Consider the following 13,839-nt stretch of genomic DNA (forward strand, 5'->3'; position numbering starts at 1 on the left):
AAGTCGTGATTCCATGTATTTAATTAATGATTCCATTGACTTCATTAAAGATACCCTTGATTTAAGTGATGACTCCACTGATTTAATCGGTGATTCCATGAATTAGATGTTCCATTTAACTAATGATTCTACTGATTTACAACAATGATTTCATTCATGATTCCACTGAATTAGTGAATCCACTGATTTCATTAACAATTCCATTGATTTCCATAATAATTCCACTGATTTAATCAGTGACTAAATCAGGTGAGTTAATGATTGTATTTAATAAGAGATTCTTCTGATTTAATCAATGATTCCACTGATATAATTCACAATTCCACTGATTTCATTCATGATCCCATTGATTTAATCAATGATTCCACTGATTTAATCTATGATTCCACTGATTTCATTGATAATTCTATTGATGATCCCACATAATAAAAAGACAAACATGTTGAAGCTCGGTCACACCACGTCCATAAATGGACATGCCGCTCCATCAACCAGTGTTTCTCCAGTGGAAGCGGGTTTAGAGGTAGAACGGGGCTTCCTGATCTCATAAAAGATTTACGACTTACAGACAGCGCCGCGGTGGGCGGGGCTTAGCTGTGGCAGGTCGATCACATCAAATCCACCTGGATGCCTCGTTCTCCACCCGGGGGGGCGGAGCTCTCTCACGCCGGTTATGCAGTCTTTGTGTTTTCGGAATGCAGCGACACCGGGCGACTTTTTGGCAACGCCGACCGTTAATGACGGTAATAAATCGTCGTGGGTGTGATGATGAGTGTCAATCACAGCCGGGACTTAAACATTCACAAGTAATGCTGAGTCAGGTGTCCGTGAGAAGACACCCGACAAAGACATGCACATTAAAAATGCCCCCCACCCCGACGTCACTGACTTCTGGTGGAGGGGTCAGGGTCGACAGAACGGGGTAATTACCATCTTAACGACAATCCTAAAGAGGCCTGAGGGGGGGCGGGAGGGGCAACAGAGGGCATCCCGGGATACCTGAGGGTGTCACCCGTCCAAACACGTGACATCATTAGTAAACAGATTAGCACGCCTCAGATTACCCAACAGACGGGTCGTTTGGCAGCCAGCGCGTCCGCAACAACAACACGCGGTGCGTGTGGGAGCGATCACAGGTTGCGTCAGGCGGGAGAGGGGATCCACAGGTTGGGAAATAAAGATAATTCTTTATCGCTCGGAGACAACGTCACCGTTTGCAAATAGTCCGAGAACCACGATGCAACGTGGGCGTGGGGGCGGGACTCCTGCTCTCAGATTAGCGGCGGCGTGGGTCGTGAACGAGGTGATGTCACCGGTGGAGGGGCGGATGGAGGCCTCGCCCCTCCGTTGGGTCACAGCCCAGTGGGCATGAAGACGGCAGGAGCCTCGCTCCTCGTGGTTGATGCGTTCCAGGAACAAATTCCGCGATGGAACGACGAGCTATTCATTTTATTATTTAGGGTAATTTAAAGGTTTCTGACCCCCCCTATACTGATATTAAACCACCTTCTATCTGTATCACCTTTAAAACACTCTGACAGACTGTTTAAACCACTTTGGTGTCTCACAGAAGTCTGAGACTCACAGAACGTAGAACAATTCAGGATGCTGTCAGCCAATAGAATGCGAGTACGGTATCATGTGACTACCTACCAAAAATCCACAATGACGTGAAGTCGCGAGCGTTGATGCGCGAGAACACACTGTAATAATAAAGTCTAGTGTGTGTATTCATCAGTACAGTGTGTGTACACACACACACACACAAATCTCTTTGTCAACTGAGCCGCGTGTCGCTGTTTGGCTGCAAGCTTCTGTTTTTTTTAACACGCTAGCAGCTAACAGCAGCTAACAGGTGACGTGAGAATACAGGTAACACCACAGGTCACATCCAGCGTAGCAGGAGAGGCTAACGTTAGCATGTGAGGAGAGCCAATGGGGCGTCGGGGGAATCGGTTCTGCGTTTCTGACCCTGAGGAATTGTTGATTTATGAACTTCTTGTTCTGTCACGGCAGCAGAAACGGCGACGCTCGGAAAAGTTTTGCAGGATTAGACGCCAAACAGGGTCGTTCCGAAACGAACGGCAAATTTAAAATCAGGAGATCCTCCTTCAGAACGTCTGGGTCGGACCAGGATGACACAGAGCAGACGACCAGCGGGACAAACCGACCAGACCAAACCAACGACGAGTCGATGACGAGCAAATCTGTCCTATTAGCGATGTTTACGAGGAAATTCATCCAAAAAAAAAAAAAAGAAGAACCACAGAACATTTTCCAGCCTGAAACTTTTTGCTCTAATCTGACATGAATCTGTGTTTTTCTAAACTGAAACTTGTGTTGCTGCTCGTAAAACAGGATCATTTGTTCAAACTAATTCTAAGCGAGCGCCATAAACTCTCTGACCGTTAGCGTTAGCGGCAACATCAGAGAAGAACGCGTGAACGTGTGATTAAAACTACGGTTCTAAAGGAAGATTGTAAACTTATAAAACCCAGTGTGTAATTTAGCAGCTGTAATGTAAGTGGGTGATTAGCCCGACATTAGCTTCGTCTGTCTTTCAACATTACTTTAAAGCGGCGCTCTGCATTAAAAAAGGATATTAAAACTTTTAATAATGGGTTAAAGAACACAAACTGCACTCTAATTATAGGTTTGTTTAATCGCTGGTTTTATCTCTTCATCTTCGCTTTTTACACGGCGCTTCTGAAACGCTTGTAAGTCGTGACACGCCTGATTTTTATTGCCAAACGTCTCCCTGGAGGACATAGCAACAGGAAGCGCGGCGGCGCGTAAATATTTAGGTGTAATCCCTGGTTACTGTCCAACAGCTCCTCTAACCAGACCAAACTAATTAAGTCATGATCCCAGCGTAGTGTTTACTGCGGTGTCGAACAGATGAACACACGACGTTTTCCATCACTCACCAGGAGGAGGAGAGAGTCTGGGACGAGGCCACGGCTTCTAAACGTTCTGTTCCCCTCATTTATTCCTCCGTTAATTTAATCTTTTCATGAAAAGCTAAAATAGATGCTAGCAAATCCTAAACAGCCAATTTGTCACGTATAAGAGATATTTATATATGAATCACACTTACAAATGGAAAATAAATTATAGAAAAATCACTGAAAATTAAATTGTTAAGAATGATAATCATTACAAATCTAAAGAAGTGTTTTTTCTCATTTTTAATTAATCTGTAACTTTTAAAAGAATTTTAAAAATCATATAATTAAAAGAAAAATTTAACAACTAAAAGTTTAAGTTCAAGAATAAATTAATAATTAATTCTTGTTTTTCCAGCAGTTGAAAAGATTTTAATTTCAGGTTAACAGATAAAGAAAAAAAAAAGTATATATATATATTATATATATATATATATATATATATATATATATATGTATATAAGTATTCATATATATGTATACATACTTATGTACTGTATATATACTTATATATAAATTATATACTTATACAGTACATAAGTATATACATATATATTATATATATATTTCTTTTTGCTTAGTAATTTTTTTTCTTTTCTGACTTCATCCGTTTAATAACTTATTGATGGTATTTTTTGTTGTTGTTGTTTTTAAACCCATAAGGTATTTTTAACACTACCTTATATTGTTTTCTAATTTGGTAATTAACAAAAAATATATCCCCAAAACATTTTAATTAATAATCTGTGATCCATTCTTCTGATTGCGATAAATCTTCTATAAAACACAATTTAAACACATTGATTACTGCTGATCATTTTTTACCTGTAGTAGAATCGGTTTTATCTTTTGGGATATAAAATCGAATAAAGTGAATAAATAAAATCGTATGAAGTCGGATGTTGTCCTCGGACCTGACGGGACCGGCGGCCGTCCAGTAAACCGGTAGGCAGCGGATCACCGGCGGCTCACTGCTGCCATCTATCGGCCGCAGGCGGAACTGCAGCCTCCTGCACTGACCGCTGATGTGGAATATCTGAGGTCTGATTTCACATTCACATTCAAACGCAGTCGTGTTTACATTAGTGATGGCATATGTTGACTCAGCGTATTTACCTTAAAAAAAACCTCCATGTTTCCACGCGTTACAACCTTCCTGGAAACCAGAGCCCTGACTCATGATCCGACCCACAATGCACAGCGGCAGGACGTTCCCGGTGCAGACGTGTTTCTCTTGGCGCCGGCCGCTCTATTCTTGACCTGCGGTTCTGTTTCGACTCGGGCCAGCCGGCTTATCTCTCCTGAAGCCCTAACCTTTCCAAACGGGGCCCCAGCCGGCCTGGGGGGCCCCGGCCCGCCTGTGGTGGGGGGAGCTGTTCTGACCGCTGACCGCCAGGCCACCAAGGCGACGCGCTGCTGTTTCTGCTCAGACGTGATTCTGTGAGCGCCCCGAGCCAAAACCACCAAAGATCTGATTCTGCAAGGAAAACAATGGAAAACACCTCCGACACACACAAAACACACACACACACACACACACACACACACATGGGACACACACATGGAGCTGCACACACACTTCAGTGGGGAACACCCCAATGTGGTGCCAGGCACGATGAACGCAGCGTGTCGCTGAGGGTTGATTGGATGGGAGTAAAGTAAACACCAATCAGACAGCGAGGAAACAGGGGCAATGGGCTGTTACCATGACAACGATGCTCGTCACGCAAAAGTTTGATCTTTTTCTGTTTCGTTAATTTTCAGAGATAAACTGAAGACAGAAGAATGCATTTGTAAAATTATAAATGTGTAATTCTAACATCTGCTAAATATTCTAAATATATTCTAAATATTAAATATTTTAAAGTCTGATGGAAATTTAAATGAATTGTTTTGGTCTAATATGTAGGAAAAAAAAGATTTTCAAAATTATCCTTGAGATTAATTTGAGTCTTTGTCTATTCGCTACTTATTTTATTAAAGATTAAAAAACTGTGTTTCCAGACTCTAAAAGGACATTTAAATTAAGATCACAGGTATAATCCGTCTAAACGACGTTCTTCTGGAGGATAACTCCTGTAACTGAAACATGTTTTCAGTCATCTGAGGATCTAAGTGTTAAAAACAAGGGAAAGAATTTTAAAAGGAAGCAGGAACGTCCAACAGATTCATGGAGCGGAGAAGAACCTCTGATCCCTGACGTCTGAAAAGCTTTTAAACAAATAAAGACTTTTTATGATCGCACCGTTAAACCATGTCTCCCCCAAAAAGTCATCTTTTAATATCATCAGCTGAGATTCTATTTCTAACCTCTGCAACAAAGAAGTATTGATGGAATTTGGGGGATTATGAAAGTTTCTGAAATGAAAGATGCAGAAACAATCAGATTCCAGCTTTGATGATGAAATCTGAAAATATTTTCGGTTGTCGTCTCCTGGAAACCGCCATCGCCTCCTGACCTTCTCTCTCCTCGTCTTCGCCGTCCAGACAGCGGCGGGCGATGTCGGGCGTCTACTTTCTGCTTCCTTTGAGGGGCTCCGTCCCCGCGTTCCCGTGGAAACCAGTGCAGCTAAGCTAAGCTAACCGAGCGTCGGTCTGTCTCCCTCTGTCTTCAGTGGATGGATTTCACTAAACCGTTGCCATGGTGATCCAGAGGGACGTCTGACGCCATCCCAGAATCCTTTCCCGGCACAGGAGTGTCGTCCCACCGCCGCCGGATGTCTTTCCTGAGGGTTAAGACGACGTCTTTGGAACGTCGACGCCCAGAAAACACATAAACCCTCCTGTTGATCGCTGACCTTTGACCCTGCAGCTGGTCACCTCTCTGGCCACCCAGCATCCCCCCCCCCCATCAGAAAACAACCATCACTGTGTTTCCAGTGATGAGTCTGAGCAAAGGAAGCCGCCCCCCCAGACGTCCCGCATCGGACCGGGACGTCTGGGGGGGCGCGGTTGGTCGGGTGGATAAACGCGCCTCAGAACTGATTCCCTGAGAAACGGTGACGGCGAGGTGAAGACGCCGAGTCATCGTAGGGGCGGAGCCAACCGGGACCTGGCGGGTCGGAACCGGGTGTGTGTGTGTGTGTGTGTGTGGCCTCTGTGTGGGAGGTGGGAGCCAAGTCACCGACGCTAACCGCAAAGGATATGAAGGAAAGGACACACACACACACACACACACACACACACACACACACACACACACACTTCCTGTCTTTGATCCCTTTTTTCCATCTTCACTCCCTGGGGGTGTGGAACCACTTCCTGATTCCTGTCTGAAGCCCCCCCCCCCACACACACACACACACCGATAACAACGGCTCAATAACACGTTCCCTATAACTAATCAATCAACTGATCGATTGATAACAGAAACGTATTGATACCCTACAGCTGAGAGGTCTTCCTCCAGTCCAGAACGCCCACTCAGGGGATTGTGGGTCACGTTCCGGCTTGGAGGAGGGAGGAGTGTGTGTGTGTGTGTGTGTGTGTGTGTGTGTGTGTGTCCTACCTTGACGTGACTCTGGGCCCCCAGGTTGTAGATTTCTGACGGCTTCACCTCGTTGATGATCTTCACCAGACAAGTGCTGTCAGTCAAATCGCCGTAATGCAGCTTCATGTCTGGGGGGGGAGACACACCGACCAATCAGAAGCTATTAGCATAGCCGCAGGAGCTAATCCTGTCCTAATGATAACTGTTAGCATCAGTCTGTTGGTTTGTGGCGACAGGGGGAACATCAGAGCAAACACGTTAGCATCCTGTAGCCGCTGCCAAAGTAAATGCTTCACGTTTCCATGGTAACAACACAGACAAACATGCTAAAAATGCTAAAGTAGCTCCGAGCAGCACAATAAAACCAAGTCACGTTAAACAGAATATGATTGGTGGGCTCTTCTTCTGCTGGCGGTCCCGGCGCTGGGGGGGCGGGGACTTACTGCCTTCGGTGTGCGCCTGCGGGTTCTGGTACAGGTGCTCGATGCGTCCCGTGTTGAAGGAGCTGGAGCGTCGCACGATGCCGTGAACCTGCAGCGAGACGAGTCGGGTCAGAACACACGCTAACACGCTAGGCTAACGCTAGCAGACGCATTAGCTTCAAAGCTAAAGACGCTAAAGCGCTAAAGAGCTGACATGTTGGAGGAAGTAGAACTACATGTGTAGCCCGTTACCCGTAGCAACGGCGTTCTACCCAAACCCGTTCATGCTAACGGCGTACGCAGCGGCGCCTTGTGATGATGTCACCAAACCCGTGTTTGTTCTGCTGATCTGGGATCTGTTCTGAGGGGAATGCGTGAGGAAGCTCTGCTCCGGTTAGATAACAGCCCCCCATCCAGGGGGGGGTCCGTCAGCAGGACCACGCTGAGTCCCGACCTCACTTCCTGTATTCACTCTACACTTCCTGTCTGCGCCCCCCCTCCCTCTGCTGTCTCAGATGGTGAAGCTGAAGCTGGTAAAGCCCCGCCCATCTGACAGGAAATGAAGTCATCTGGCTACCGTGGCGATGGAGGGGGGGGGCACAACAGGGGCGTGAGTGACTTGTGCGCTTGTGCAAGTGGGCGTGGCCCTGCAGGAGCCCCGGCTGGTTGACCTCCGCATCCATCGACACGCCCACACACACACACACACACACACACACACACACACACACACACACACACACACACACACACACACACACACACACACACACACACACACACAACCAGCAGGTGAAAGTTTGGCCTTGCATGTATGACGGTGTAATAACACCGTTAATGGTTTGACCCAGGGGTAAAAGGTCAGGGGTCAACAGACTGGAGGCGACACACAGTGGCCAGGAGGAGCCAGGTGGGAGATGGTAATGTCTCTCTCACACACATACACACACACACACACACACACACACTCACGCACGCACGCACGCACACACACACACACACACACACACACACGCACACACACACACACACACCTCACCTCGTAGCCTTTGGCGAGCAGGAACTCCGCCAGGTAGGAGCCGTCCTGAAACAGACAGGAAACGTGTCATCAGGGTGGGCGTGGCCACGTCACCTCAAACGTTTCCTTCACCGTTCATCACATGTTGATATTTAACGGCTCAGCTTCACGGTCGATCCGGTTAAACGTATCAGACGGCTCGTCCGGCTCCTGATTGGCTGGAAGTCAGACCTTTATTGCCGAGTCTGTGAGGCGTTCAGGGACCGCAGGACAAAGGGAAACTCTTTCATGAACCTTCTGAGACTTCCACACGATCGGACCTGGACCATGAGTGTGTGTGTGTGTGTGTGTGTGTGTGTGTGTGTGTGTGTGTGTGTGTGTGTGTGTGTGTGTGTGTGTGTGTGTGTGTGTGTGTGTGTGTGTGTGAGACCCTGTCAATAAGGTCTTGTTCCTCCTCATCTTTTTTTCCCTGCTCAGACTTTCCGACCGCACATTCTGGAACACTCTGGAACATTCTGAACCAGTCATGGCATTCATCCCTACCCCCCCCCCCCCCCCCCACACACACACACACTGCCAGCACGCCATGCCCCATTCTCCATGTAGGGGGGGTGCAGCAGCCAGTCTGGTGGATAACACCTATCGGGGCTGCACAGGTGGGTGGGTCCCGTGTGGGCGGGTCCCTGAGGAGGCCCCTCCCACACTGACAGGACAAGACAGGTTAAGGTGAGGCAGCGCAGATGGTTCATGACGGTGGCACTAGCAGATTCACCCACTGGGGGGCAGGAGAACACAAGCTGCCCGCCTCCAGGGGCCAAACCACATTTTTTCTTCTCATTCCAGAGACTTAAACAAAAACATTAAAGCTACACGCCGCCGTTAGCACCGGTGCTACGGGTCGGTCCAGATGGAACCTCCGGATTCCTGATTCCTTGAACGCATCGCCACATCTCAGGAGCCTCAGACCGGTTTCACCATCATTTCCAGCTCGTGCAGGTCATGCGGTCGGTTGGCACCGCTGCCCAACCTGTTTCTGACCCCCCCAGCCCGTCCACACGGCGTTCAAAGCTCCGGCCGGTGTCATGTTTTCCTGACCCGGTGCCAGGGTCGGAGTGTTCCACGCCAGACCAGCATGGAAAAGCAGCTGAAGAGCTGCAGCTCTGTTCGCAACAAGAGGCTCCTTTGAGGCCACATTACCCATAAACCCTGGCCTCACCTCGCCGTTTCCTGTTATGGGACGCTCGGTGGGAGCCGCGGGTTGGACACACACACACACACACACACACACACACACACACACACACACACACACACACACACACACACACACACACACACACACACCTGCCAGATCAATGTCAAACAACAAACTCGATCTGATTTGTCTGATTTAACGTCAGAGTGGATTTTAGAGGAGGGGGGTTCAGGGTGACGCTGCGTTCAGGTGCAGGTGTAAAAACCAGCTTCGGTCTCTACGTTTGAGCCTTGAGGTTCAAAACAAATCAGACTTATTACATTCATTTTAATTTGTTTTGTCAGTGATGTCATTGGGGAGACTATTTATTAAAATGGAACCTCCTGTTTTAAATCATTTTATTTTAAATTGATTTCATGGCTTCTTTGGTTAAAAAAAATCTCTTTTGTCAAAAACAAAAAAAAATTAATAAAATTTAACAAAAAATAAAATTAAAACTGCAGAAATTCCAGATACGTCTTCGGCGTGACAAACAGTCTGACGTCTGAGGCCCCCGGGGGCCCTGGGGTCATTTCCTGACCTGCCTCTCAGCCCCAAACTATTCCTGGAAAGAAAACCGTGGCGCAGCCGTAAAGCTATTAAATAAAACAAACAAACTGCAGCATCAGCAGTTTGTCGAGGCCGCGTCCCGTTCCCATGGAAACCCCTATGCGTCGCACGACGGGACGCTTCTGGGGAATGTTCTAATCACACGACGTCTGACGACCCTAGCACCTCCTCAAACAGCATCACCATCATCATCATCATCATCATCCTCCCTTCAGAGGGAGGAGGAGGGGATGAGGTCGCAGCTCTGCGCGGACCCGGCGCCGGGGGTTTAGCGCCCCCTGCTGGTGGAACGGGGCGTCGCTGGATGAACGGAACGTAGAAATCTGAAGTTCCATCAAAGTTCACCGAGTCACGACTTGAGAAAGAACAACAACACACCATCACGGCGATTGAACGTCTATCCGTCCGTCATCCTCATTACATCGTGACTCATTACCGCCTCCGGTTTGGTCGGTTTGACTCGCTGAGACTTCATTTGTGTGGAAAAGAAAAAAACCTGAGAATTCAGGCTGTGATTGTGAGATTTTTCAGATTCGTAACGGCTAAAACCGGTTCCTGTGCCTCTGGCGGACGTGACGTCAGACTTCCTGTGGTGTGACTCCTGCCTGCACACACGGCGTGATGATAACGCCACGTCCCACAACCCACAGGTGTGATCTGACCCTCCAGGCTTCGCTGCATCAAACCATACTGATATTAAACCACCTTCTATCTGCATTACCTTTAAAACACTCTGATAGACTGTTTAAAGCACTTCGGTGTCTCACGGAACGCAGCGTACTTCTGGACGCCATCAGCCAATAGAATGCGTGTACGGTATCACGTGACTGCCTACTAAAAACGTAGTGATGTAGTGAAGCTGTGCATCTTGAGGCACGAACAAGCGGGGGATTATTGTATTGTCAGGAATCAAGTCAAAACAACTGAAGTCCCAGAAGTCCGTTCAGATTTGGAAGCTCAGCTCATTCAAATTCATTTTCTGCGTCTTCACATTCTTCACAGGATCGTAACACAACTGTCATGTGACCTCACACCTCCCCGACGGGCCGTCAAACTGGCTTCAAGACAGGATTCCGAAGAATTATCTCGTCAAAAGAGTTAGCACCTGTGGCAAGTCGTGCTAATCCAGGTTTGGATGGATTAGCACGACGGCTCTAATCCGGTTACTCTGATTGAAGCATGACTGGAGACACTTAGCAAACTGCTGGAATGGAATTAGCTGAACTGCTTTTGTCTGGGTTTCTTAGCCCCGCCTCTTTTACGTCGGGCGGAGTAACCGTGGAATTTCTGATCGTTCTTGATTACGTAACCTAAAGTCGATCGATCACATTTTGATGCTTTGAGACGTTTGCAGCGAATCAGAGAGTTGTTTTTTAATTTTCTGGTTTACGATGTTTTAAAGTTAAAGGACTCAACCTCCGACGTGAGCCGGTTCCACCGGGTTCAACCCATCCGTCTGTTCCTGCTGCCTGCAAACATCCAGACTCCTGTCGGATGGGGGAATCCGTCTTCAGCACAGATTCTTAGCTTTATGACTGTTGTTTCTGGCGCCGCCTCAGAGCGCCGGGTCCCGCTAGCAGCGGGGGGGGGGGGTAGTGGGACGGAGGCGAGGAAGGAATGCAAGAAGTGCATCGAACGCCAGCGGAGAATGAAGAAAAAAAAAAGGGTTCGCGGCCCGAGCATCAAACAGTTGGGGGGGTGTGGGGGGGTCGTATGGCAGTGAAGCCGTGTTTTCCCAACAGGAGGAGGAAGCCAAAGCAAAGCTTCACCGCAGAGCAGAGACACCCGTCCTCTGGGCGACCCCCATCCTAACACAGACCTACAGGGTGTAGGCCTACTCAGGTGGCCCCCCAGGACTCACGCCTTCAAGTATACACACACACACACACACACAGAAGCACAGAGTTCATTTTATCTCCAGAAAGTAGTGCATTCTGGGATGTGCTTCAAGAAAAATATGTGCATCCCAACAGTAATAACAGAATATACGGTATATATACGGTATATACGGTAAAGTGTACACAAGGGTGGAGTTTTACAATAGTACAACATCAAAACTAAACAAACCGCTAATTTTAACAATTTTATTAATAACAACGTCATAACTGTTTCAGTATAACGGAAAAAAAAGGAAAATTGCACATTATTCTTATCAAAATGTTACAGCCTGGTGGTCATTCTTTAAAAAAAACAACAGTTTTAGAAATAAAGAAAGATATAATAAAGTTTATTTGTTATTTTCACTATTGCTTTCCCTTTTCATTCACTAGCTTTCTTTACCTTTAATTCATATTTTCTCCCGTGGACACTGGAGAAAATATGAATTAAAGGAATATTTAAAAAGAGCCTTCACACACATTTTGTCATTATAAGGTAGTGCTGTTATGTAGCCGATATTCATTTACACATGAATATGATATGTATTTACACACACCACACACACACACACACACACACACACACACACACACACACACACACACACTCACACACACACACACACACACACACACACACCCACACACACACACACACACACACACACACACACACACACTGCTGTTACTTTGACATGATAATCACAGAGGGATCAGAACAAATCGGCCGCCTATAGATTCTATGAATTCCTTCAGATTTCTCCTGGAGTCCCTCACTCCTGCCCCGCCTCTCTGGCCCCGCCCCCTCCACCTATGCTACCTGTCCAGTGACATACCTCGGTTCCCAGGACAGGTAGCACAGGTAACCTGTATCGACTATAAACTTCTGGAAACGTTTGGACGTCACCTGGCAGCGAGGACAGGTAGCATGTTGTCGTCATGACAACAGTTTACTCATGCCAAACGGAATCCGGTTCCATCCGGGTCAGGTGGTGAGAACAACAAAAACAATTACAACAATTATTGTAACCTGACACAACCCCCCCCCCCACTGGGTCGTCACCATCAAACCAGCAGGACCGGTTCTGCTGAGTCGTGTTCAGATTCCTGCAGCGGACAATCACGACTCAGCAAACAGGAAGTGACAGGTGTGTTCTCCACCTGAAACCAGAACCAAACAAAGAGCAGGAGAACCCCACCCCCACCCCACCCCACCCCCAGGGGTGTATCTTCAGGGAAGTCCCGGATGACCCTCGACCCCGCTGGCCTGACAGCATTCTATCAGCACGCTGATGTCACACAGCGGTTGGCATGGCAACGCCCACACACCTGCATCGCCGTGATGTTCTCGTGGTGTAACCGGTGTTCTTTGATGCTGTGAGGGATTACAAACCGTTACCGGTGACCGGTTACTGGTTACCGGGTCAACGGTCCAATGAGCATGAAGATTAGCAGGGAGGGAGGGGAGCATTCCATTCTGGGACACTTGGACCACAACCCCTTCTGAGGGCTGATTACAGTTCAGTCTGACCCGGGTTGTCCGGGTCGGGTCAGCGCCGAGCTGCTGGTTCCTCGGGGTCACGTGACACCCGGGTCATCGCGCCACTTTTGACCCGGAATGAAACCGAAGCCCACCTGAGCGGCGGTTCGGGTCGGTGTCTCAGCTCCTCCTGGTGCGGATTCGCCACCGGATTGACGCGGTTCACACAAAAACACCGCATTTAAGCGCAAAAGGGACACGAAACACCCGGTACCGGAGTAAAAACCCCGCTTCCGGTCCAGAACCGACCACCACCGGCAGCAGCGGGTCCGGAGAACGGTCCACACCGGGCTTCATTCAAACCGAGTCGCCCCTAACGGAGCTCACCTGCCCGGTGATGCCGGTGATCACCGCCACCTTCTTCCTCGTCTTCGGTTCCCCGGCCCCCGCGGGCGGGACGGCGTCGGTTGGCGGGACGTGGGCCATGTGTGTCCGGAGGAGGGTCGCGGTGCGCGGCGGAGGAGACGCGGAGCCGGTGTGGACGTCAACATCTGCAGCAGAAACGCATCAGCGCCGCTGCAGCACCGACCCGGAAGCTGCGCTGACAGCAGCCAATCAGAGGCGAGTACGTCGGCGCAGCGATGATGACGTCATGAAGGAGGGCGTTGCCATCGGAGGGCAGCAGGCGGCTGCTCACAGCGCCACCCAGAGGACAGGAGTAGATACGGGATCCATTTAATATAATTTTTAAAAGGTATTTTTCTATTTATTATTTTAATTCAATTTATTTATCAAACAGTCTG

General features: G+C 48.2%; 1 protein-coding gene across 1 annotated transcript in view; it reads right to left on the minus strand.

Annotated features, from left to right (window-relative positions):
- Positions 1–13,727, minus strand: part of gmds (GDP-mannose 4,6-dehydratase) — a 90,647-nt gene extending 76,920 nt beyond the window's left edge. The window contains exons 1-4 of the mRNA XM_068320361.1: positions 13,424–13,727; positions 7,897–7,941; positions 6,879–6,966; positions 6,454–6,563 (exon numbers count right to left, since the gene is read on the minus strand). Coding sequence (XP_068176462.1) covers positions 6,454–6,563; positions 6,879–6,966; positions 7,897–7,941; positions 13,424–13,522 — 342 coding nt within the window. The 5' untranslated portion in view covers positions 13,523–13,727. The remainder of the gene's footprint in view (positions 1–6,453; positions 6,564–6,878; positions 6,967–7,896; positions 7,942–13,423) is intronic.
- Positions 13,728–13,839: the final 112 nt, after the last annotated feature.

The sequence above is a fragment of the Antennarius striatus genome, chromosome 7 (genome assembly GCF_040054535.1).
Source record: "Antennarius striatus isolate MH-2024 chromosome 7, ASM4005453v1, whole genome shotgun sequence".
Taxonomy (NCBI): Eukaryota; Metazoa; Chordata; class Actinopteri; order Lophiiformes; family Antennariidae; genus Antennarius; species Antennarius striatus.